This window comes from Mastigoproctus giganteus, chromosome 2 (genome assembly GCF_048544385.1).
Source record: "Mastigoproctus giganteus isolate SK-2022 chromosome 2, ASM4854438v1, whole genome shotgun sequence".
In the NCBI taxonomy this organism is placed as follows: domain Eukaryota; kingdom Metazoa; phylum Arthropoda; class Arachnida; order Uropygi; family Thelyphonidae; genus Mastigoproctus; species Mastigoproctus giganteus.
The window spans coordinates 222451302-222476779 of NC_143576.1; the positions used below are offsets into that span (position 1 = coordinate 222451302).

At 36.9% G+C, this 25478-nt stretch overlaps 1 protein-coding gene across 1 annotated transcript in view; it reads left to right on the forward strand.

Moving 5' to 3' along the window:
• Su(var)3-9 (Suppressor of variegation 3-9) overlaps positions 1 to 25478 on the forward strand; it is a 210852-nt gene that overhangs the window by 168372 nt on the left and 17002 nt on the right. Inside the window, exon 12 of the mRNA XM_090390180.1 lies at positions 21759 to 21888. Coding sequence (XP_090246306.1) covers positions 21759 to 21888 — 130 coding nt within the window. The remainder of the gene's footprint in view (positions 1 to 21758; positions 21889 to 25478) is intronic.

Sequence of the window (25478 nt, forward strand, 5' to 3'; positions counted from 1 at the left end):
AATAGTAAACAGTCCTGTGGCTGTATTTTAATATAAAATTTAATTTCTAGTGCAGCGTGGACTTTACTGCTCCCCCCCCCCCCCCCCCCTTTTTTTTTTTTTTTTTTTTAACTCTTGCTTTGTGGAGGAAAGCCTGTTTTGGCTCAAAAACCTTCTGTTTACTTTTTGAAAATCAAACGTTGGCAGCATTATATGTGTATTTCCATCAGAAATAATTTTCTTTAACTGTAGCTGTAGAAGTCAAATACAGGAAACCCTTGATTAGTGCGGTTAATGAATCCTTGAAATATACCGCACATATTAAAACCGCACTAATCAAACTTAAGAAACAATGGGAATAATTATAATGAATCCTTGAAAATTATGAAATTGTAAAAATATATTTTTTCTTACTCAATACGTACCTATAATGCACTGCATAGTTCTTAAATTATTAAGGAATAAATTTAAAAAAAGATAGTATGATTTAAATTTTATTTTTTGCAAAAAAAACTTATCTAACTTCAATTGAACAGTGGTGGCTTTCTTCCTTTCCTCCATGATTTTGCGATAACAATCAATTTGCTTATCTAACCCTCAACGAACGTTCATGCTTCTCTCTGCATCTGGATCAATCTCTAGTATGAGTTCTTTTGCTTTTTAAAGTGTATTAAATAGTTCAAGTTTTTTGAATGAAATTTCTTTGGGAGCAAATTGCTTTTCTTTTGCTTCATTTTCGTCTTCTTCCTCGTATGCATGTTGATGCTCAATTTCAAGATCGTCGTTACTTAAGTCTTTTGAATGCGATTCCAATAATTCTCTAACGTTTTCTGAATCTACTTCCTCAAAGCCGAGGTCTTTTCCAATTGTAGTAATTTCATCAATAACTTTGTTGACAGGATTAATGAAACCGCAAAAATCATTTGCGCATTCAGGCAAAAGATTCTGCCAGACAGCTCTCATGCAGCTGTTCGTCATTTCTTCCCACAATTTGTGTATGTTCTCAACTGCTTCTTTAATATCATAATATTAAAGAAGTTTAATATTAATAATAAAATAATAAAAGAATATGAGTTACCAGAGCAAATTTCAATTTCAGAGTGGTATGGGGTGCTGCTGTCGAGCATTTTGGAGTCGATTCCCATTCATTTAAGTTAGAAGACCCTGGTGAGTGCGTGTCACGTATTTGCCGCTTTAGGCGCCGTTGTGAGTTGCCAAGCACCGCAAGAAAAAAACAGCGCACTAATCAAATTTGATAACGCATATATTAAGGGGATAGTATCAAAAAATTTTTTCGCACTAATTAAAACCGCATTGTTCAAAACCGCATTAATCAAGGGTTTCCTGTATTGAGAAATTGATTCATTTAAAATACCTTAAGAAGATATATATTTAGACCTCACTAACTAGTAATTACATTTGTTTTCAACCAATGGGCATTTTAATATTGGTATTGTAATCACTAGACAGTGCAAGGAAATGAGCTTTTTCCACATCTGCCAACAAAAAAAATCCGTCATTCATACCTTTCCTGTTGCCAAAAAGTGCTTGTCGAATTCCACTCCTTTGAACTTCATCAGACTGGCCACCTCGACCACAGTTGGTTGCAATTTGTTCCAGTGATCTGTGACATGCTTATTTTTTATTTCTCTTTATATTCCTTTACGCTCCCCCCCCCAAAGCTAAATACAGTCTGTTCTCGTATAACACGTGTTTGCATTACACGAATTCGATCATACACGATTTATAAATAGGGGAACGATATCTTATATAACACGAACCGAATTCGCTTATGCACGATTCGCCTTTGTGTTTACAAGAAATGTTAGTCGAACGCGGTGGAATCACCACAACTGAACACAACACAGTAGGAATGAAGAGAAGATTCTGAAATTTTGTTTTTATGATTTCGTGGAAGGGGAAACACATTTAACATAATAACGTAAAAATCAACAGAATTTCAGCTACTGTATCGGATTATCGCAAATGTAATTAGATCGACTTTTACTACCCGTTTATAACAGATTCCACTAGCAGGAACCACCAATAAACCGGAAACTGCAAATTGTTTTTATTGTTTTATGGTAGTGACCTCCAGTAAAACATAAGCATGTAATATGTGAGAATAGTGTGTTTTCGCCTTTACTGCATTGTTTATTCAGTTTGTACATGGGCGTTGCATCGTTTATTCAGTTTGTACATGGGCGTTGCATCGTTTATTCAGTTGCTACTTGTTCGCTGTGCGTTTATGTATATCAAGCTTGCCTCCTCATTTTTGTTCAGTTTATAATTGTGCTCTATTCTCAAAAAAATGAGTAAAATACTTGAAAAAAGTGTGAAAAAGAAGCGTTCTGGTGAAAATACTTCAGAGAGAAAAAGAAAAGCAATATCAATAGAAGAAAAATATGAAATTGTGAAACGCTTTGACCGGAATGAAAGAACATGCGATATTGTGCGTGCTACAAGCCTAAATGAGGGAACGCTGAGAACAATTAGAAAGAATGCAGAAAAAATAAAAGCAACTTTCATAGCAGGAACAACACAAAGTGTAACAAAATCAGTTAGATCAAGACACAAAGAACTGAAAGAGATGGAACGTCTTTTATCTGTTTGGATAGAAGGTCAAACAAAGAAGAGATCAGGAACAAGTTTGCTTACGATAAAAGCAAAGGCATTGGCAATATTTGAAGACCTGAGAAATAAAGCTGAAAACCCTAAAGAAGTGCCTCCCTTTACTGCCAGTAGTGGCTGGTTCAACAATTTCAGGAAACGTCACGCTTTCCATAATGTGAAATTATCAGGTGAAGCTGCGAGTGCAGATGAAGCAGCAGCAAAGGCATTTCTGCCGATACAGAAAAAACTAATTGAGGAAGAGGGCTATAAAAAAAAAAGAAAAAAAAAAAGTAAAGTGCAGCCATTATCAACCCACTGCAGGATGGAAGCCTCCTCAACAATTCATGTTGAGAAGAGGGCTATACACTGGACCAAATTTTCAACTTTGATGAAACCGGACTGTATTGGAAAAAAATGCCATCACGAACATATATCTCAAGAGAGGAAGCACGAGCTCCAGGCTACAAGGCTGCTAAGGATAGGTTTACCGTTATGTTAGGAGCAAATGCAAGTGGCGACTTGAAACTGAAGCCTGTTATAGTTTATCATGCAGCCAATCCACGAGCGTTAAAAGGGATCACAAGGACTACCCTGGGTGTTTACTTTAGGAACAGCAGAAGAGGGTGGATGACAGGGCAGATCTTCACTGAACTTCTACTACATTTGTTTGAGGATGTGTTTCGAAGCTACTGCAAAAAGAAAAATTTGGATTTTAAGATTTTAATTATTTTGGACAATGCACCAAGTCACCCTCCAACCCTTGCTGAACTGTCACCAAACATCAAAATCCTGTTTTTACCGCCTAACACAACATCTCTTATCCAGCCACTTGACCAAGGAGTAATTGCTGTTTTTAAGCACTATTACACAAGACGGACATTTAAGATGCTGATAGCAGAAACAGAGGGCGAAAATGCACCAACAGTTAAAGACTTCTGGAAGCGATTCAACATTAAGAATGCAATTTACATAATTGTGGAGGCCTGGAACGAAGTGACAAAAGAATGCTTACATGGTGTTTGGCGGCCTCTTACCAGATTTTATTCGTGATTTTAAAGGCTTTGATCCTGTAAATGAGCTTCCTAAATTAAAAGCACATTGTGTTGCCCTCGCAAAGCACGTTGCCTTTGAGGAATTGGAGGAAGATGATTTAGAAGAGTTGCTTCAGTCTCATGAAGAAGAACTTTCAACTGAAGAACTGCAACAACTTGTTGCTGGAGGGCAGGTGGAAGATGAGAAAGACGAAGTTGAATGCCTGAACGGCACTATAAAACCGCTTTCTACTTCAGAGTTATCTTCAGTTTTAAATTCATTTGAGAAAAGTATGCAATGGCTAGAAGATAACGATTATAATGCAGAAAGAAGCAGAAGAGCACTTCATACAATTCGATCTGCTTTGGAGCCATATAAGCAGCTGCTTTGTGAAAGGAGGAAGATTGCGAAACAACAGAAACTAGATGTCTTTTTTATGAAAACACCCAAGAAAGAGACAGAAAATGAGCCGCAGCCCTCTAGTTCTGGCCTGCCCACATTTCGTCCAAAGTCCTCATCGGCATCTCCTCCACCTCCCAGTTCCGATAATGATGACAACCTGCCGCCACTTTCCCCATAATTACGCTGCTTCAACCCCTTTCCCTCAAGCTTGTCTTCATTTACTTTTAAGGTAAGAATCTAAATTTAAATGATTAAATTATTAATTTTACATTTTTCAACTGTAAGTGTTTTATTACGATTATTTATTGTGTTTGGTAATGTTTTGGTTAAAAATGTGTGTCCAATCTTGGGTGGTCGGCCCCTAACCCTATTTTTTCCATAGGGCTTGTTGTTTATATTACACGATTTTGCATTGCACGAGGTTTTCTAGGAACACAACTATCGTGTTATACGAGGACTGACTGTATAGCTGTGATATTTCAGTTTCACATGGCAGAAATAGATGTAGCATTTCGTGTTGAAAATGAGTGTCCTGTGTTGTTTTTGTTTAAAAAAAAAATAATAACAAATTCAGGAATGCATAGGTGCAAATAAAACAATAATAAATCTTCTCTTTGCCTTCTCATTATAATAAAGTATATAATAATGTGTCTAAATAATTAAATAATAATATTGCCTTATCAGTATATAAAGCGCATCATTGGCACATGCATCGTTTATTATTGAACATTATCTTCTTATGAGCCTTGCAAGTCATGTGGGTGCTTACAGAAATATTTTTATTGATAGCAAGGAGGGAAAAACAAGATGTGGAAGAACAAATTCAGCAGGCTGTTATCCTTTTTTTTTGTGAATACTCATATATACGCATTTTACATGAATGGGCCTGAGGAGTACTTACGGTGAAATCTCTATTATGCGTGCTAATGATGGGATGACTACACTGGATAATAAAAACATGCTTAAGAGAATTATTTAATTTATTGAATCACAGTATTTGTTAGAGCACAAAAGGTTTATTACTATGTATAGTAACGTGTAAGCATAAATTCAGTACATCTAAAAATTAATTTATAATGTAGAAACTATTTTAAATAGAGCATTGAAACACTATAAATTTCTGTTTGAAATTGCACTGTATTAAATTTCCAAATTTACTTTCTGTACTATAACCCCATAAGATACAAAAAAGGCCACTTATTGTAGAAAAATAGTGATGAAATTTAATTTTCTTTTTCTCAAAGGAAGTTAATGTATTTTATGCATGTGGAGTAAATCAACGTTGGCATTATCATCTTATTCTAGAAATGTCCGCACAATGTCTATTGCTTCTAGAGCCAGAATAAATGTAATTTTTTTCCTTTGAAATTAATAATTCACTTTCTGTGATTGCATGATCACCTCTCATTTTATAGAACATTTCCTCTGTCATTGATACCAAGCCATTCTTCCATATCTGCTTCATCCACTTCTGATGGCTGTTTACTTTTCTTCCTTCAGAATTTGAAAGTTAACTTCCATCAGAATCAGTATATTCTAGATTTTCTGGGATAGATGGTAAAAAAAAATTCCCGGATAATCAATTTCCCGGTTAATCCAAACAGTAAGTTCCCAACATACGTAAGAGATATGTTCCAGGACTTCTTGCATAAGTTGAGTTTTGCGTAACCCCGGAATGACTAAAAAAAATATTGCTATCCCTGATATGTCAATATTACAAAAACCACATAATATCCTCGGAAGAATGAAGAAACATAGTTATATATTTTGAATTAGTTCAATTTTATCTGGGGATGGTGGTGAAGTAGCCGGAGTGGCACATAAGAAAAGAAAACATAAAAGGAAGAAAAAAACTCATGTTATTGTACTGTAATGATATGTATTTTGTAGCCTTGGTTATTATAGTTGACTTAATTGGTGCCGATCGCTTCACCACTTCTCGTATTCTCTCTTTCTCCTTTTTTGTGTTCACCGTTGTCACTGACAAATCTGAATTCCGCGCAATACTTGTTAATGTTTGGCCATTTTCATACATCCTTATTATTTCAATTTTCTGATCCAACTCAATCACTTTCCTTTTCTTGGTCGATTTACTAGTACCACTGTCACTTATTCTCTTAGTCGGCACCATGATAATGGTCAAAATGAAATTTTCTGAAAATAACTTTTCAAGGCTATTATCATTCACTATTATCTCACTATTATCATTCCACCTGAGCTCACATTTCTGGAGGTCACTGCCATAAAACAATAAAAACAATTTGCGCTTTCCCGGTTATTGGCCTTTTCTGTTAGTGCAATTAATTATAAACATTAGTAAACTCAATCTTATTGCATTTGCAATAATACCGATAGCTGGAATTCTGTAACTTTTTACATTATGGTGAAATGTGTGTCCCCTTCACTTGAAATCTTCAGTCATAAAAAAAATATAAATGACATAACGTAAGTCGGGGATTTACTGTATCGAAAAATGTTCGGCAACCTACATAAAAAGTATGGCGATAGATAAAAAACAAAAAACTTACCACGCACTACTCGCGTGTCCAATACAATGTTTCCTTTTATTTTTTACGATGTCGATTTTAAATCTGATAGCTTTCCTTTATTTTTTACAGTGTCGCATATGGTTTGGTCACCAACATTATAATGGTTCATTAGAGATTTAATGGATGCATCATTTTCAAACTTTTGAATAATTTCAAGTTTTTGTTTAATTGAAAGCACAACTATTGTGTTTCCCCATCATTTTCATGATTTCTAAACAAAACAAAAAAAAAAAAAAAAAATCTGACATCCCTGAACAAAATCTGTCCTTTTGCAGTGCAAAGGCTGCCCACAGCTGCTCTCAGCTGCCCACATCAACGCCAGAGCTTGCGCTGTCATCTTGCAACACAGAGGCAGCCCCCAAGGCAGAATGCGCTGGTCCCACAAGAACTAGTAGTTGTTGGTGACTCAATTGTCAGGGAAACGGGGAACATGCTTTGTAAAAAGGATAGGTGGAACAGGACCAGGGTATGTCTGCCAGGGGCAAAGGTTGATGACGTTGTAGAGCGAATATCATCTTTTAAGGGCACAAAAGGTGATATAGTTGTACACGTTGGCACTAATGATATTAAGAGTAGGAGACCAGCGGAATTACTTAACAAGTACAGGTCACTGTTGAAAAAAAGCCGTGAAGTAGGGTTGTATTTGAAAGTGTCTGCAATTCTGCCCAGACACGATAGGAGGGAGTATATGATGAGAGCCTTGTCGATCAATTCGGCCCTGGAAAGATTATGCAAGGCTCAAGGGGTAGAATTTTTTTCAGCCTGGACTGTACTTGTTAACAGGAGAGATTGCTTCTACAGGGATGGGATACACTTAAATAGAAAGGGTGCAAGAATATTTGCTGATGCTATCGAGGCAGTGTTAGGTGGGTCGGAAAACTGCTAGCTTGGGGGGAGACAAAGACTAATAGATTAACAGTAGCCACTGGCAGAGGTGAAAGAGATTCTTGCACTGCTTCTATTGGAATGAGCAGAAGCCTGAAAAACAAGATGCAGGATATTTCAGAGACTGCTGGAAGTCATTGCGGTACAAGTAAACACATGGGTTGTGTTAGGGTAACTAAGAATAGAAACAGGTGCATGTATACTTGCGTGTACACCAATGCTAGGAGTTTAGTAAATAAATTTGATGAATTTGAGGTATTGCTCAAAACATCAAAGACAGATATTGTTGGGATATCAGAGACGTGGTGTCACACAGATATAAGGAATGCAGAACTGGAATTTGGGGAGTACAACGTCTACAGAAAGGATAGACAGGATAGGAAGGGAGGAGGGGTTATGCTATTAGTTAAGAAACACATAAAATCCAAGGAAGTGAAGCCAGTCGACATCGATGGACAGGTCAGTGTCGAGTCAGTTTGGTGTGACATAAGCATAGGTAAATCAAAATTGAGAGTAGGAGTGTGCTATAGGCCTAATGACTCTGATGAGTATAATAAAATACTGTACAGGGAAATAGAGTGGGCCAGTAAATCAGAGAGTCTTATAATGGGGGATTTTAATTTCCCAGATATTGACTGGAATTTGTGGGTTGGTCACTCACACACTAGCAAGGCTTTTGTGGATTTATTGGATGATTGTTTTCTACACCAGCATGTTCGGGAGGCAACTAGAGGGAGTAATACTCTTGATCTGATTATCAGTAGTGATTCTTCATGCATTAAGAATCTGCAGATAAATGAACCACTAGGTGGCAGTGATCACAGTGTGCTGAAGTGGGATTTACTCAAGGAGGTAACTACCATCAGAGGTAAAGGGAAGGGTTTTTGCTTTCGTAAAGGCGACTATGATGGTCTGAGACAGTATTTAAATTCTACACAGTGGGACCAACTGATGATGTTACCAACAGCAAATTCAAAATGGGAAGCATTCAAGGAACTAATCTTGGAAGCTACCAGGCTTTACATACCAACCAAGAAATATTGTTCAGGGTTCAGGCCTAAATGGTTGTCAGATGAACTAATGAGACATATGGCAGAGAAGAAAAATGCATGGGATACATATAAATTAATGGGTGACATGGAAGCCTATGATAGATATAAGTTGGTCTGTAACCAAGTCACAAAGGAGATTAGGCAGGCAAAGGCAGATTATGAGAAATCCTTGACAAAAGATGCAAAGAAAAACAGAAAAGAGTTCTTTACCTATTTAAACTCAAGAAGGAAAGGGATGAATCAGATTGGTCCACTGGATGTTGATGGTTCAACAGTTGAGGATCCTGCTCAGGTGGCTAACAATCTAAACAAGTATTTTGCATCTACATTCACACATGAGGAGTTATTCAGGAAGGGGAATGTCGTAGGTGAAGTTAACATTGCCAGTGAGCTAAATGATTTTCTAATAACTGAGAGGAAAGTGGAGGAGAAATCGTTGAGGATAAACATAAAAAAGGCACCCGGGGTGGATGGGATCTATCCAGTTATATTAAAGGGGCAGCAAAGGAAGTAAGCAAACCCCTAGCCATAATTATGAGAGCTTCTTTGGACTCAGGGGAGGTACCCATAGACTGGAGATGTGCAAATGTAACCCCAATTCACAAAGGAGGATCAAAGGCTGACACAAGTAACTATAGACCTGTTAATTTAACTTCGGTTCCAGGAAAAATAATGGAGGCACTGGTTAAAGAAGCACTGCAGGATCATCTAGACAAGAATTCAGTTATAGCTCAGACACAGCATGGTTTTGTTAAGGGCAGGTCTTGTCTGACCAATTTGATTGAATACTATGATGTAGTCACAAAAGAACTGGATGCAGGGAATAACTTTGATATTATATATTTGGATCTTAGAAAGGCTTTTGATACTGTTGCACATGGAAGACTGCTGCACAAATTGGAGCAGTGTGGCATTGGAGGCAAATTGCTGCTATGGATAAAGGGATGGTTGAGTGGCAGAAGACACAGAGTGGTAATCAATGGACACTGCTCAACGTGGACTAATGTTATTAGTGGAGTTCCTCAGGGTTCGGCGTTGGGTCCATTGTTGTTTTCTGTATTTATAAATGATATTGATGATGGTATATCAAGCTTAATGTCCAAGTTTGCAGACGATACAAAGGTTGGCAGGGTTGTTAAGGACACTACTGATGCTATGCTGCTGCAACAGGATCTGGAAAGGTTGAGCAGATGGGCTGAGAGGTGGCAAATGGAGTTTAACATTGACAAATGTAAAGTACTACATATGGGAAACAGTAACCCCAGATCAACGTATCAACTGTGTGGTACTGCGCTGACAGTGGTAGAGAATGAAAAGGACCTGGGAGTAATTGTGCAGGCAGATATGAAGTTCTCTGAGCAGTGCAGACGAGCTGCAAGAGTAGCTCATGGTGTCTTGTCAATGATATACAGGAATTTTTCTAGCAGGGATAGGGATGTGATTATTCCCTTGTATAAGGCATTGGTCAGGCCACACCTTGAGTACTGTATACAGGTCTGGAGGCCTCATTTCAAGAAAGATGTAGAGCTGCTGGAACGAGTACAGAGAAGGGCAACAAGATTAGTGAATGGAACAAAGAGTTGCTCTTACGAAGAAAGGCTTAAGTTTTGCAAATTACAGAGTCTGGAGACTAGGCATCAGCGAGGTGAGCTGATAGAGGTGTATAAGGCTTTGAATGGATTGAGCATGCTCAATGCCGATGGGATTCTTCCTCTTGCTCAGAATAATCACCTGAGAGGGCATAAATTCAAATAGGGGAAGGACGGATGTCAGATAGATGTGCGGAAATTTGCCTTTAGCCAGCGGGTCAGTTGGTTTGTGGAATAGACTTCCATCACTTGTTGTTGAAGTTGATAGCCTAAACAAATTTAAGGCTCAGCTGGACAGGTATTTTGAACGAACGGAGGGGTGAAATGGGAGTAGTGGTTGTGGTTTTTTTTTTTTTTTTTTTTTTTTTGGCTGATGCTGAATAAGTTTGCTTTCTTGCATCATATGCCTCTACTAATGCTAAAGGAACACAACAATCAACGCAACGCACTAACACAAACTAAATATTTTGGGGTTTTTTTTTTTTTTTTTTGAACGGTGGGTGTGAAGACAGCGAGGGTTGCAAGATAATAGGTGCACTAATCTGACGATGACGACTTCTAATGCGTTGTCGCTTATTTACCACTTGCAAAACATCTGTTTATACCTATTCTATTTATTACTTGAATTTTATGATTTCTGGTTGATTTTTTTTTTTTTTTTTTTTTTTTTTTTTTTAATTTGGAATCTTGAAATGTCCCAGTAAATCGAGAGTCCGCTGTATTTGAAAACTCAAATATGCTGTCTGAAGAACCTTCATTTCATGGATGAGCAAATATACAACACTGCCATCAGGATTGTATATTTGCTCATGAGATAGCTTGTCTTTCAACCAAATCAGAAAATTCCCATTGAAATAATATTGCTGCTAATTTTTTTAACTGTCATTTTTGCTTTCCCAGTGCTTTTGTCACACCAAACTGATTGAACATTGTACTGGCCACCTGTGTCAACTGGATCCACTGCCTTAGATTTTGTGTGTTCTTAACTAACATCATAACCCCTCCTCCTTTCCTATCCTATCTATCCTTCCTGTACACATTGTGCTCCCCATATTCAAATTCTGCATTCCTTATATCTGTGTGACACTACATCTCCAGTATCCTAACAGTGACTGCATTTGATGTCTTCACCAGCACTTCAAATCATCAAATTTATGAAGGGGTATCAAAAAGCTATTTCTAATATAAGTTGTCTACATATTCAATAACTAACATGTGAAATTTCAATCCCATTGATAATCATACACCACAGTTGACAAAGCAGAGTATCAAGCAGTGAACAAGTTCCTGCATTTGCAGGGCAAGAAAGCTCAGGAAATTTAAAAAAGAAATGAAGGCTGTATATGGGCAGAATTGTCCATCCTATGACACTGTAAAAAAGTGGAAACAGGAGTTCCAGTGCGGTCATACAAGTGTCTTTGATGAGCCAATGCCCACAAACAGTGAGACGGTTGCAAAGGTTGAGCAGCTGGTGCTGAGTGACAGATGTGTGATAATTCATTTCATTGCAAATGCAGTGGGAATTAGTTATGGGTCTGCCCACAGCATTTTACATGACCATCTAAGGTCTAATGCACATGTCTAAGGCCTCCACATGATGGGTTCCAAGATTGCTGATGCCTTTGCAGAAGCAATGTAGAATTCAATGTTCTCGCCAACTGTTGGATTTGTGTAATGTGCATGTTGAGAACTTTTTTGATCAGTTGGTGACAGATGACGAATGCTGAGTGTACCAGTATGATCCAGAAACTAAAGACATGTCAAAGCAGTGGAAGCACACCTCCTCCCAAAAAGGCAAAGACGACTGAAGAAGGTGATGTTGTCCATGTTTTGGGACAGAAAAGGGATTATCCTGACAGTTTACCTACCTCATGGTTCCACACTTACCAGAGAATACTACAGAAATCTTTTGAAAAAGTTACTCAATGCTTTGAAGGTGAAAAGTTATGGAATGTTGACCAAAGGTGTCTGTCTTCTGTCAGATAATGCACAGGCTCACATGGCAGTTGCCACTACCAACTTTGTTGCCCAATGCGGCTTCACACTATTGCATCACCCACCCTATTCTCCTGACATAGCACCGTCAGACTTCTTCTTGTTTTGAGAAATGAAGAAACCATTGCATGGACGCAGCTTTGATTCATCTCAGGAAGTCATCAATGAAGTGGAATTGTGGTTTCAAGCAAAAAGTGTGGACTTCTATGACCACACTTCTAAGGCATTAAACAACTAATCCATAGATGGGAGAAATGTGTTACTATACATGAAGAGTACATAGAAAAGGATTAAAATTCCTGTGAAGTTTAACCTTTCTAGGGCTATTATTTCTAGGTAAGGGTGCAAGCTTTTTGATACTCCCTCGTATTTACTAAAAATTCAGTTTGACCCTATGGTCAAACTGCTTTGAATGTTACCAAACTCTCCACCTCAACCACTGTGGTAGAAAATTCATTCCATTGATCTAAAACACACTATCCAAAATTAAATTTTACAAGATTCAGCCTTCTGTTACTCCCCAAAATTTTGCATTTGTGTTCCTTGATTCTTCTCTTTCCTACCAGTGAAAAAATATACCTATATTATAAGGTCCACCCAAGCCATTCTTCATTTGGACATTGGTTAGCACACATCACCAATCTGGATATCCCTCTTTAAACACTATTCCAATGCAGTCTTGCCGTCATAAAAAAAAAAAAAAAAAAAAAAATTTTTCTGTTTATACTCTGGCACGACAACCAGGTCAGTAGAGTTTACAATAAATGCCAATATAAATATTTATCGTATTTTGTAGTCACGGGCTTGAACCCCGGTCTACTCAAGGAACGTGTGCTATGCACTCTTGCTCCTGACCACTGGGCTACGTCAGGCCTGAAGAGACAGTGTTCGAGATAGTTGCATTTGTAACATTAGTGAAATTCAGAACAATAACCTGGTAATTACATTCATTTTACAAGTCACTTTAAATTGCTCCAAAGATTAATTTCAGTTTTATATATTTATTTATTATTATTATTATTATTTTATTTTATTTTATTTATTATTTTTTTTTTTTCAAATTCAAAGCATGAAATTTATATTGCTACATAAACAAAGGCTCAAGTGCAAATGTTTATACTTGTGCATTGTTTTGACGCTTGTTACTTTAAAAAACAAAACTTTAATTCTGCTGGAAAAAATAAATTTAAAAAAGAAGAAAAAATATAAACATGAAACTACGGCCTCTTCCATTTTCAAATATATAAAACTGTAATAGGTTCAACCCTCTGGTGTTACAGTATAAACAACCATACTTTGCACAAAACTGTAAACAGACATAATTTCAAAAAATGCTAGTACCTTTCATGAAATATGTAACTCTACATATATATAAAACACCTGACACTTTCCGGAGCAATATGGCCCTAGTTGCTAATGCTCCTAAAAAACCAAATAACAAACAACAACCTGACACTTTCAAAATTACTCAGAGAAGACTTAGGATGTATGTATGTAAACCCCAAACACGAGAGGTATTAGAACCTATAGTATTTAGTACCGTGCTTGGGTTGGAGGTTGAGAAGACGAAAGAAGATATTTGTTGACATTGGACTTGAACTTCTGTAGACTGTAATTTTCAGGAAATACATATGAAGGAAGGTTGTTCCAGAAAACAGCAGTTGAATAAATAAATGAGGAAGATGAAAAGTTGGTTCTGTGAGTTTGAAGTTGGACAGTAAATGGATGTTGGCTGCTGGCGGCACATATTCGGACCGTTTTGAAAGAGAGAGCTGGAATTATAGAAGCCAATTCAGAAGAACAATGCCCATGGAAGTATCTGTAGAAGAGGCATGCAGCAGAAACAGTACGTCTATGAGAGAGCGAGTGGAGAGACTGTTAGAGATGAATCATTAATTAACATAACTGCCCTCTTCTGAATGGAATCAAGAAGCCTGAGAGAAGTTTTGGGGACACCACCCCAGATGTGGGAACAATATTCCATGGCAGGGCGGATTTGCAATTTATACAGAGTGAGCAGAATGCGATTTATACAGAGTTTGGAAGAAAAGTAACGCCGAGAGCGAAAGAGAAAACCAAGTTTTTTAGATACGGAGGAAGCAATATTTATAATGTGCTTGTGCCAAGAGAGATTAGAAGTCAGGGTAATCTCCAAAAGAGATATATAATTTTTCCTAGAAATCGGAATGTCGCTAAAGATAAGCATAGGAGCAGAAGAATCCTTTTTGCGAGATATAAGACAAGACTGAGTTTTAGAAGGGCTGAAATCAACTAAGTTGTCTTTGCACCACTGGAGAATTACTTGAAGATCGGCATTTAAGGAATTGGCAGCAGATTTTCGAGAAATTGAAGCTGATTGAGCAGGACAAGATTTCTCAAAATGGAAAGTGGAATGCAATGTGCTATCATTGGCAAAACTATGGATAGCATTTCCAGTCAATGGAAGGTCATTAATATACAAGAGGAAAACAGTGGGGGGGAAAGAACTGAACCTTGGGGGACACCAGCATTAGTGGAGAAGTTAGAAGACAGACAGCCATCTACCATCACCCCCGGTGAGCGATCACAGAGAAAACTGGATAACCAATTACTAAAAACAGTTGGCAAACCATAAGATGGAAGCTTGTTTAGAAGACCTTTATGCCAAACATGATCGAAAGCCTTTGAGATGTCAAGAGCAACTACTTGTGTTTCCCCAAACCTTTCCATTGAATTAGTCCATTGAATAATTTCACTGACACGATCTGAGCAAACGTTGACATCAGGAGTTTTGAAACAGTAATCCGACCAAGGAAAAGAAGAAAAGAAGTCTCGCAGGTCATCCCATTTTGCATTCTTGTAATGCCAAACAACACGAGGTTGGGAATAGCCATGAGATAAAGGTTCCATTGGAGAAGAGACAATCACCAAGTTGTGATCTAAAGGACCTCTCACTTCGACCGTGTACTTAGAAGGGTTGTTTGTGAGAAAAAGATCAAGCGTATTGGCTCTATGATTAGGATTATCCGGTATTCTTGTAGGTAAATGAACAATCCGTGCAAAGTCATTAGTAATTGCAAAAGCCTCAGCATCTTGACCAGCTGGGTCGGTGTGACTAGAAAAGGGAAGCCAGCTGGAATTGTGAACATTAAAATCACCAAGGAAAATTACCTCACTGTTAGGAAAGTTGGACTGGAGAAAGTCAAGTTGCGAAGAGAGGAAGTCAAAAAGCTCCAAGTGATTAGTGGAATTGGGAGAATGGTAGAGACAACAGATGAATTTAACGCAATGAGGTAGAGAGATTTTAAGCCAGAGAAGATCAAAGAGAAGAGATTCCAAATTGCCAAGTGTCTTTGACAGGGAATATCAGAATGGACATATGCACAAATACCACCTTGGCGAAAGGAATCATACAGCGAATAATTTGGGCATCTGAGATGAGCAGTAGTTGAATCAACCGATAACTGAGATTCTGTAAGAAAAATTACATGGGGTTTGGCAGACTGCAAGTGGAAATGGACATCGTTGAGGTTAGAAATGAGACCACATATATTTGTGAAATGAATTAAGAAGTGCTTGGGAGGTTTAGATCTTTTCGCAGATAAGCTTGCTCTATTAGTTTGGCAATTCGTGGTGTATTCAATAGTAAGAAAAAGTGGGTGGGACATGCTGTATGAAGTAATGGAATTTTTGGATATGATGTACATAGGGTAAGAATATACCCAGATCCTTGGCATAATGTGGCCTCAACAATACTCCCCTCATACACACTACTCGGACTCCCTCCAGTCACTATCTGGCAGAGTATAGGTAACAAGATTATACACTAGCTGATCCGGAAGCCTCCTATAGAGTTACCAATAGGTTCGGTCCGGTGTACTAACTAGCGGCCGGCCTGCAAACACTGTTTTAGAGCTGTACCCTCGAAATGTAAGGAATATTGGATCTCGCCACGATGTTCATCGTAACCTGAAAAGTCATCAGTCATACTGCATGATGGAAGAGATAGGGAATGGTTGACGGGAACTTAGCTCTAGAGACTAAATATGGGTTCTACCACTTCAAGCCTCCAATAAGCAAAGTGATGGTATTGCACCGGTTCATGAGAGTCATCTACCACCTAGTACTGCCTGGTAACATAGAGGGGTGGCGTTCTTCCATGTGGTGTGGGCGCCACACCTCGACCCCTGCTTACGTTGGTTCACACCTGGGTGGTCACCCACCATGTACTTGTGCATGGAGGTTATACCCAGGATTACTAACAGTCCCACCATCGTGAAGGTAGAAGCAGAGGATTTGGCTGTCACAGACCGTCGGGATTCGCCGAAATTGGGTCCACTTGACTTGAGTGTCACCCGAATATCAGTTCCATCAGCGTTTTAGACTCCCAGGTAGCAAGTGCAGCTTGTCTGCAAATCTGAGAGAATGTCTGTGACAACCTCAAGGATGGTACGAGAATTAAAAAAATTTTGCTAACTTGATATTTTCTTTAAAGTGATATTCATTAAAATGAAACATATTAAATGATGATACATATTAAATTGGCAGAAGATAGGAAATGATTTTGTTTTACTGAATAATTTACCCTGGCCTTACACAGACATTTTACTGTTAAAAAACATTCTGGAAATAACCTAAAATGATGATAAGATGAAATATATCACACTATAAGGTGGCATGTTTACCTGAAACTTCAACGTATAGATAGAAAAAATTAATTTGGAAATGTTTTTTTCTTCATATTATGGAAAATTTGAGTTACAGAAGGAAAAGATAGGGATTTTTTTTCATGAAATGAATTTACTTTGAGTTATGAACGTTTGACTTATAGAAGTTCCATATACAAGATGTGACGATAAAGCTCCTGGTCTGGTGCTGTTACAATCATGTTTGATGAGTTTGAAAATAAACAGAAGTGCTAGGTTGCAGTTCAGACTTCTTTCAACAGATGATGATATAGAGATCGTCCAGTAGGATGACAGGTTGCAAGTAACAGCTAGATTCAATAATAGCATTAACATTCCATGTCACAATTTTGCAATGGAGAAACAAACAGATATCAAATTTTAGATATCAACAGGAACATATGGAATGCTAAAAACTGTTTATAGTGATGAAAAATTAAGTCCTACCAGTGTGTTTGAATGGTATAAGCAGTTCAAAGATGGATGTAAGGATTTTCGTGCTGACCCAAGAAGGGTGCAGCTATCAACCTCTCGAAATGAGGAAAGAGTTGCTAAACTTCAGGAAATTGTGGCAAAAAACATCATTTGATCCTCAGAATGATGGCTGTTGAGTTATTATTATTAGCTATATGGTGCAAGGAAGCCTGAGGCTTATGCTGCACCAGTGAAAAAAAAATTCCCGAGTTATCCTGAGAGAGAGTGTGTCAAAAGTAGAAGGGAATCACCAAGAAAGAGAAGAATGATGATAGCCAGCTCAGGACACTGGGTGTGCCAAGCCCATACTCACCAGATGTTGAGCCCCTGGAGTTGGATATGAATAAGGAGATGATTTGTCAAAACCTGCTTAGGGAAAAAGAAAGGTCTGTGCAAAATTTTTGCCACACAACGTCATGGATGAGCAGAAGCAGTGAAGAGTGTCATCATGCAAAGACTTTGTCCAGGCTTGTCAAGACAGTCCTAATTTAATTGACTATATTGCCACTGGAGATGTGTGTTGAGTATTCAATACAATCCACAGATGAAGTGTCAGAGCATGCAGTAGACTTAAAATAATTACCAAGGCCCAAAAATTCTTTTATGGAAGTCAGGGATAAAGACAATGCCGATTGTGTTTGACAAATCGTTTGATTTTCAAGGAATTTATACCTGAAGGGAGGAGATAGAGAGTCTATTGCTGCATTCTGTGTCAGGTGCTTCAAAGACTATTGAAGCATATTTCCTGAGGCAAGACCACAATTTCGAAAGGTTCTTGTATAATAATGCCCCTACCCATTCTGCACTTGTTGTGAACAGGGCTCCCACTCACAAATTTTAAAAAAACTTAGATTGCAACTTAAATAAACCCAAAAAAAACCTAGTTTTCATCATATAGTATAGCAACACAAATAAGATAAAACTTACCATGCAAAAATATCTTTTATTTAATTGTAATCAGAATTTTCATCCCATTCAGTTCCCTCCACATTTATTTTTTGAAGTTCTTTCCTTTTTTTTAAACGTTCTTCGTATCTTTTATGACAAGTTTCTTGTATGACTTCTTTTACCAATTCTGATTTAGGTTTCCATGTATAGCAATTTTGATTAGATCTATTTATTGCCTGTTTTGCCATTAGTCGATTTTTCACAGTTTCTGGTTTAAGGGAGTTTGTGGCTTTTGTTTTTATATGGTTACTTGGGAGAAGATTCTTTCTACACTTGCCAAAGATTGAGGTAAAATAGTTAGACTGGTCATGAAGTTAGATAAAATCTCATATTTAGAATTATTAAAGCCATCTTTTACATTACGTAACAGATACCAAAACTCAGGGATGGTTTTGTAAGAGAAATCTAAATCTTGATTTAAACGAAATGATCTCCATTCATCATCTAGAAGATCTAGTTTGTCTTCAGAAACAAGGTGAGGGAACTGCATTGCTAAATGGAAAATTTAGGATGGCGAATTGGCACGATCATGTATCACTGCTGGGTCAAGAACATTGAGACTGGCGATAATTCCATCATCATTTAGAGGAAATCTTTTTCTGATTTCCATACAAAGTTCAACAAGAAATTTTAAACAATCAATTTTAAACCTGCTTTCACTGTCACCAAGTGGTGTTGAATTTAATAAGGCCATACAACGGCCTCCCAAATATATTTTATTCAGAGGCTTATGATTTATTGCATTGCTTGGATCAATTTCAACCAGCTTGCACGAAGTAATGACTTCTTCTTTTATGAAAAAACTAAGAATATTTTTATACTCAATTGAAACCATTGAATAAAGTAAGTGCAATCTGAAATGTTCAGATTGAAATTCAATATTCAGGCAGTTTATTTTCTCCAGTACATATCCTAAAAACAACAACATATGCTTAGTTCCTTTGGTGATCATAGTATTGTAAATATTCCCTGCACCATCGATTTTGTCAATTTTTGATTGAGACTGAAAATAAAGAACTAACGCATCCCACTGCTCAATAATAATTTTTATTACATTGCCACGGGATAACCAACGTGTTTGTGCTAATTTGTGAATTTTATGCTTAGCAGTATCTACGTAGTAGATACTGCTAAGCATAAAATGATTCAAGCACAAAATGATTCAAGATGTTGCTACTGCTTAGCAGTATCTACGTAGTAGATACTGCTAAGCAGTAGCAACATCTTGAATCATTTTGAACTCGTTTAATCTTTTACTACTACGGGAAAAATAACAAGAGATATCTTTTATAAATATTTCTAGATATGATGGTAGTACCTTGACTGAATGACTAGCACATAATACAAAAGAATGGCAAACACATCCCATTATAAATACTGATGGTACATCCTTTTTTAGCAATGACTGTAACCCACTCTTAGTGGCACAATTATCACTTCTAAAGCCAACGAGATTACTTATTTGAATGTTTTTTTCTATGCTTGATAAAGCATAGAAAAAAATATACAGCTTGATAAAGCCCTTCTGAAGTACCATTTTCGACACAAACAGTGTCAAGTAACACATCTACAACATCAAGTTTTTGAATATCAAAATATCTAACAACAACAGCTAGAACTTGCGATAAAGATAAATCTGTACTTTCATCTATTATCATTGAAAACTTGTTGTTTCTGCATATGTTAGAAATGTATATTTTTTCATGATAGGCTATGCCATCTTGTATAAGATAAGAGACTTTAGTCGCCTTCATCTGAACTTGTTTTGCAATATTGCTATCATGAAATGCTTTCTTACATGCTTCTATAAGGTGATCACATTGCGCAAATGGAATATTATGCTCAGAAATGAGTGCAGCAATTGTTAACTCTGCCTTTGCTACTTCTTCATTCTCCGTAGGTTTACATTTTGTGAAGAACGTGTCTAACTTTGAACTTGTCTTAGCAATATTTGCACTTTTTTTATGTTTAACTGTATTTTTATGCGCTAGTAACATCGATTTATTGGCATTCTTTAATTTTATTTCACAACAAATACAGTAAGATGCACCTTTTTCATTACTGTCTTCTTTCAACCAATCCTTTAATTCCGGATCTTCTAACCATTCATTTCTAAAATTTTGAGTATACCACCGTTTACTCATCTTTCTCTGTGGAGAACAAGTTTCAGACATTGTGGGCAATTTGTGGGTATGGCTAATTAGCAGTTATCTTATTTAAAATGTTCTATAAAATAAAAAATATATCACTAATCCATTAACATAAAATAGAAATAGTCACTACAATTTAAATTTATTATATCACTGTATGTAGTACACGCATGAATGTAAAAATCGCACCAAATAATGCAATAATATCACGAAAGACTGTGCAGTAAAGACCGCTTTCCACCTGCTCAATAGGATGCGCATACATGTTAGTAACACGAACATGTATGCTTACATGTATGAACATGTAAGCATAATTTCATAGTGTAGAACCCTGCGAAAACTTTGAAATCCTTTTACATTTGTAGTATTTTGTACAAGCACTTGAGATATTACAAATTATGATCAGTATTGTTAGAATATAAAATTAAGAAAACTGTAAACTGTTATTAAATGTATTAAATTTTATTGCATTTACAAGAAATAAAAATAAATTTTGACTTAAAATTAAAAATTACCGAAAAAACCCAGATAATGAGATATTTTTGTGAAAAAAACCTATCAACCCAGATGACAATCAAAAAACCCAGATCTGGGTGGAAAAACCCAGGAGTGGGAGCCCTGGTTGTGAAGAGACAGTTCTGATGAAACATAGCATTATAATATATTTTGGTCATAAGTGTATGTGTAACACTTCACCCAGCACGGAAAAAGCTTCTGCTTTCTGTATAATTCCAAACTCCCTAGAGCAGACTTCTTTCTGCATTATCTGAAGTCTTTTATTTTCTTTAGTTGTTTTGCACAATTAAATTTTCTATAGTTTAGACCAGAATTGTGCACATGTTGTGTAAGGACCTTATTGAAAATTTTTGCACAAATCAAGAAAATTAACTTGTACTCTCTTTTTTTTTTTTTTCCCCTCCCCATTCTACATTCTTTTCTCTAATTTTCCCAACCACTCTGTACTTGTATTACATCCTACTTGAAGCATTAGTGGCAGATAGTGAGACTGTTCCCAGCATTGATTTAAGAGTAACTCACAGTAAATTTATTTTTGTTTGTGTTTTGATAATTTTAACTGCAAAGGTAAGTTTCAGATCAGTTTAACAAAGGAAATTGACAGCAGATAAACAGAATAACATGCAAGGATTCTATAAATGATTACAGAGTCTCCTAAGTCTACTGTTCAAGAAACTAGTCCTAGTGATTATAACTTTGTATAATAGTCTAGTATTATGCCCAGTTAAAATGTATTGTCTTAATATCTGCTTAGCATTATAAAACAGTAACAATTTGAGCAGAATTCAGTACAGTTTTTAGTTTAAAATGGAAAGCAGCATTCACATTCCTTTTGTATAATGAATATTAATACTCAGAATAATAATTAAGTATCTATCATTTATTTAGTGAATGATTTTTGTTTCTCTAGTGTGATCCAAATCTCAACGTATTTGCTGTATGGATAAATAACTTGGATCCCCGACTTCCTCGGATAGCATTTTTTGCAAATCGCCCAATAAGAAAAGGAGAAGAGTTAACATTCGATTACCAAATGACAGGTTGGAAGTTATTTATTTTGAGGTTCATTGATCATAGCTGAATGAAAACTTTTATGCGAGAATCTTTTAAGTTTCAGAACTATATATTAGTTCAGTATTCAGTATATCAGTATTCAGGATTAAATACTGCAAATATTTGGCGGTAGAATATAATGGCAATTATTATTTGATATTATACTGAGTTTCAGTATTAATCCTTTTAAAAGCATGCTTGTAATTTAGATCTTATTCTAGTTGTTGAGGACAGCTGCCCCTTCAACGCAAGAAATGTTTAAGTTAAATAATTACATATTAAAATATGTTTAAATTATGTTAACAAATAGAGCTTATAACATATTATTAGTCCACCCAACAAGCATAGATAGAAAATTTTATCACCCCCCTCCCTCCCTCCCAACAGATCTTATCCACTTTTGACAAGGTATTCTAGCACAAAATCATTTTTCCTGCAATTACAGTATGCACGAATGTTTTGGTCAAAAGTTAGACCTGATGTAACCTAGGAAATCAAGAGTGCAGTAGCACATGCTCTTTGAGTGGACTATAGTTTGAGTCCACAACTAAATAAGATTAATGATTGTATGATTTATTGCAAACTCCTCTGACTTGGTGGTCATGTCAGAGTACAAACAAGAATACAGTTGATTCCGGTTATTTGGGAGTCATCAGGACTAGTGCATTTTGGCCCAGTTATGCGAAGTTTCACATAAATAGTTAAAAATACAGCTTTACGATTGATTTTTTGTACGATCAAATCGCATTACAATGGACTTGCCATAGTAAAGTACCGTTCGTTATACGATATGTGGTAAACGCCGGTCATTGTGATCACATTTGTGAATTGAATTTTAATTCTATTAAACAGCGATTCTAATTAGTGAAAATAGGAGGAATATTATCCACAGGCTATAAAAGTAAAGATATATTAAGTAGAAATTTACACTTTATTACCTTATCAATTAAAAAATTAAATGATACATGAAAATAGGAAGAATATTTTCCACAGGTTAGCAAAATAAAAATCAATTTACACTTACGTGTATAGCTTAAATAATACGTACTGTAATATGTATATACTAACTAGTTGATATTTCTGTTCGTTCACTAACATTTGTGGGTGGGGGTTAAAATTTAAAACAGTAAAAAAGATAAGCAATAAATAACAAAGAACACGGCACACACAAATCGCAAGTAACGCAATATGCACAAGTGAGAACAGGGTAACAAATTGCAAAGCTTAAAAACTAGGAATGAAGAGAAGATTTCATGGAAGTGTAAACACCTTTCACCATACTAACATAAACACCCATAGAATTCCAGGTGACCTGTTTTGGATAGAATGCCAAAGGCTGTTCAGAAAAACGCAATGCTGAGACCAAAAGCCCAATAAATCGGAAACTGCTAATTGTTTAATGGTTGTGACCTCCAGAAATACGACCGGACAATGTAGTATAGTTGGAGACAATCGTAATCTCGAGTGCTGCAGTCTCCTGCCCCGATTAAACAGCATGTTGTCCCAATTAAGCGAAGTAAACCCTGGCTATTTTCTCAATTGGGTTCTGTTCTTTAAGATTTGTCCCAAATAAACAGCTGTCCTGATTAACCAGTGGCCAAAATAACCGGAATCCACTCTATTTTTTTTTTTTTTTTTTTGTTATAGTGATACTTTTATAACCTTTGGCATTGGCTTCATCTTTAACACAGAGAGCATTTATTTTAATGAGAACCAATCATGCAAAAACATTTTGAGAAAGTTGTTCACTGATTTCTTAATATTAAGTACCACAACGTAAAAGGATTAGTAGTTTAGAACTATGCTGTTGACATTGGACTTGAATTTCTATAGATTTCTATAAATTTCAAGAAATCCATGTGAAGGAAGTTAGTTCTGTGAGTTTGAAGTTGAACATTGAGTGGATCTTAACTAGTTGGGGCACATGTTCAGACTGATTTGCAAGAAAGGGTTGGAATTTAAAAGCACAAGGCTGTGCGAGAGAGAGAGAGAGAGAGAGAGAGTTTGTAAATAGATGAATCATCAATTAACCTGACTGACCTGTTTTGGATAGAATGCCAAAGGCTGTTCAGAAAAAAGCAATGCTGAGAGCAAAAACGTTGGTTTTTTTTTATGTGGAGGAAGCGATATTTGCAATATGCATGAGCCAAGAAAAGTTAAAAGTCAGGGTGATCTCAATAGTAATGTGATCATGTTTAGATGTCTGAGTGTTATGGAAGATGGGCATGGCATCAGATAACTTTTTTATGAAAATTAACACAGCACTGAGTTTTAGAAGAATTGAAAGCAACTAAGTTTGTTTCACCAAACTAAAGAATAACCTGGAATTACATTTAAAGAATTTATGGTTTATCAAATTGTTAGTTAGAATGCATGATTGGAAAATTATAGACAGTTTCCAGTCAGTGGAAGGACTTTAAAATATAAGAAGAAAAGAGTGGGAAAACTAACATCCATGGGAAGCACCAGCATTAACTGAGGGATGTATACTATCACCTTGAGGTTGTCATACTTGAGGATGTATACTTTGGTCCTTGAGGTTGTCACAGACATTCTCTCAGATATGCCAGACAAGCTGTACTTGCTACCTGGGAGTCTAAAACGCTGATGGAACTGATATTCGGGTGACACTCAAGTCAAGTGGACCCAATTTCGGCGAAGTCCGGACGGTCTGTGACAACCAAATCCTCTGCTTGCATCTTCACGATGGTGGGACTGTTAGTAATCCTGGGTATAACCTCCATGCACAAGCACATGGTGGGTGACCACCCAGGTGTGAACCAACGTAAGCAGGGGTCGAGGTGTGGCGCCCACACCACATGGAGGAATGCCGCCCCTCTATGTTACCAGGCAGTACTAGGTGGTAGATGACTCTCATCAACCGGTGAAATACCACCACTTTGCTTATTGGAGGCTTGAAGTGGTGGAACCCATGTTTAGTCTCTAGAGCTAAGTTCCGGTCAACCCTTCCCTATCTCTTGCATCATGCAGTATGATTGATGACTTTTGAGGTTATGATGAACGTTGTGGCGAGATCCAATATTCCTTACATTTCGAGGGTACAGCTCTAAAACGGTTTTCGCAGGCCGGCCGCTAGTTAGTACACCGGACCGAACCTATTGGTAACTCTCTAGGAGGCTTCCGGATCAGCTAGTGTATAATCTTGCTACCTCTACTCTGCCAGATAGTGACTGGAGGGAGTCCGAGTAGTGTGTATGCGGGGAGCATTGTCGAGGCCACGTTATGTCAAGGATCTGGGTATATTCTTCCCACATGTACGCCACATCCAAAAATTTCATTACTTCATACAGCATGTCCCACCCACTTTTTCTTACTATTGAATACACCATGAATTGTCAAACTAATAGAACAAGCTTATCTGCGAAAAGATCTAAACCTCCCAAGGATTTCCTAATTCATTTCACAAATATACGTGGTCTCAATTCTAATCTCAACGATGTCCATTTCCACTTGCAGTCTGCCAAACCCCATGTACTTTTTCTGACAGAATCTCAGTTATCGGTTGATTCAACTACTGCTCATCTCAGATGCCCAAATTATTCGCTGTATGATTCCT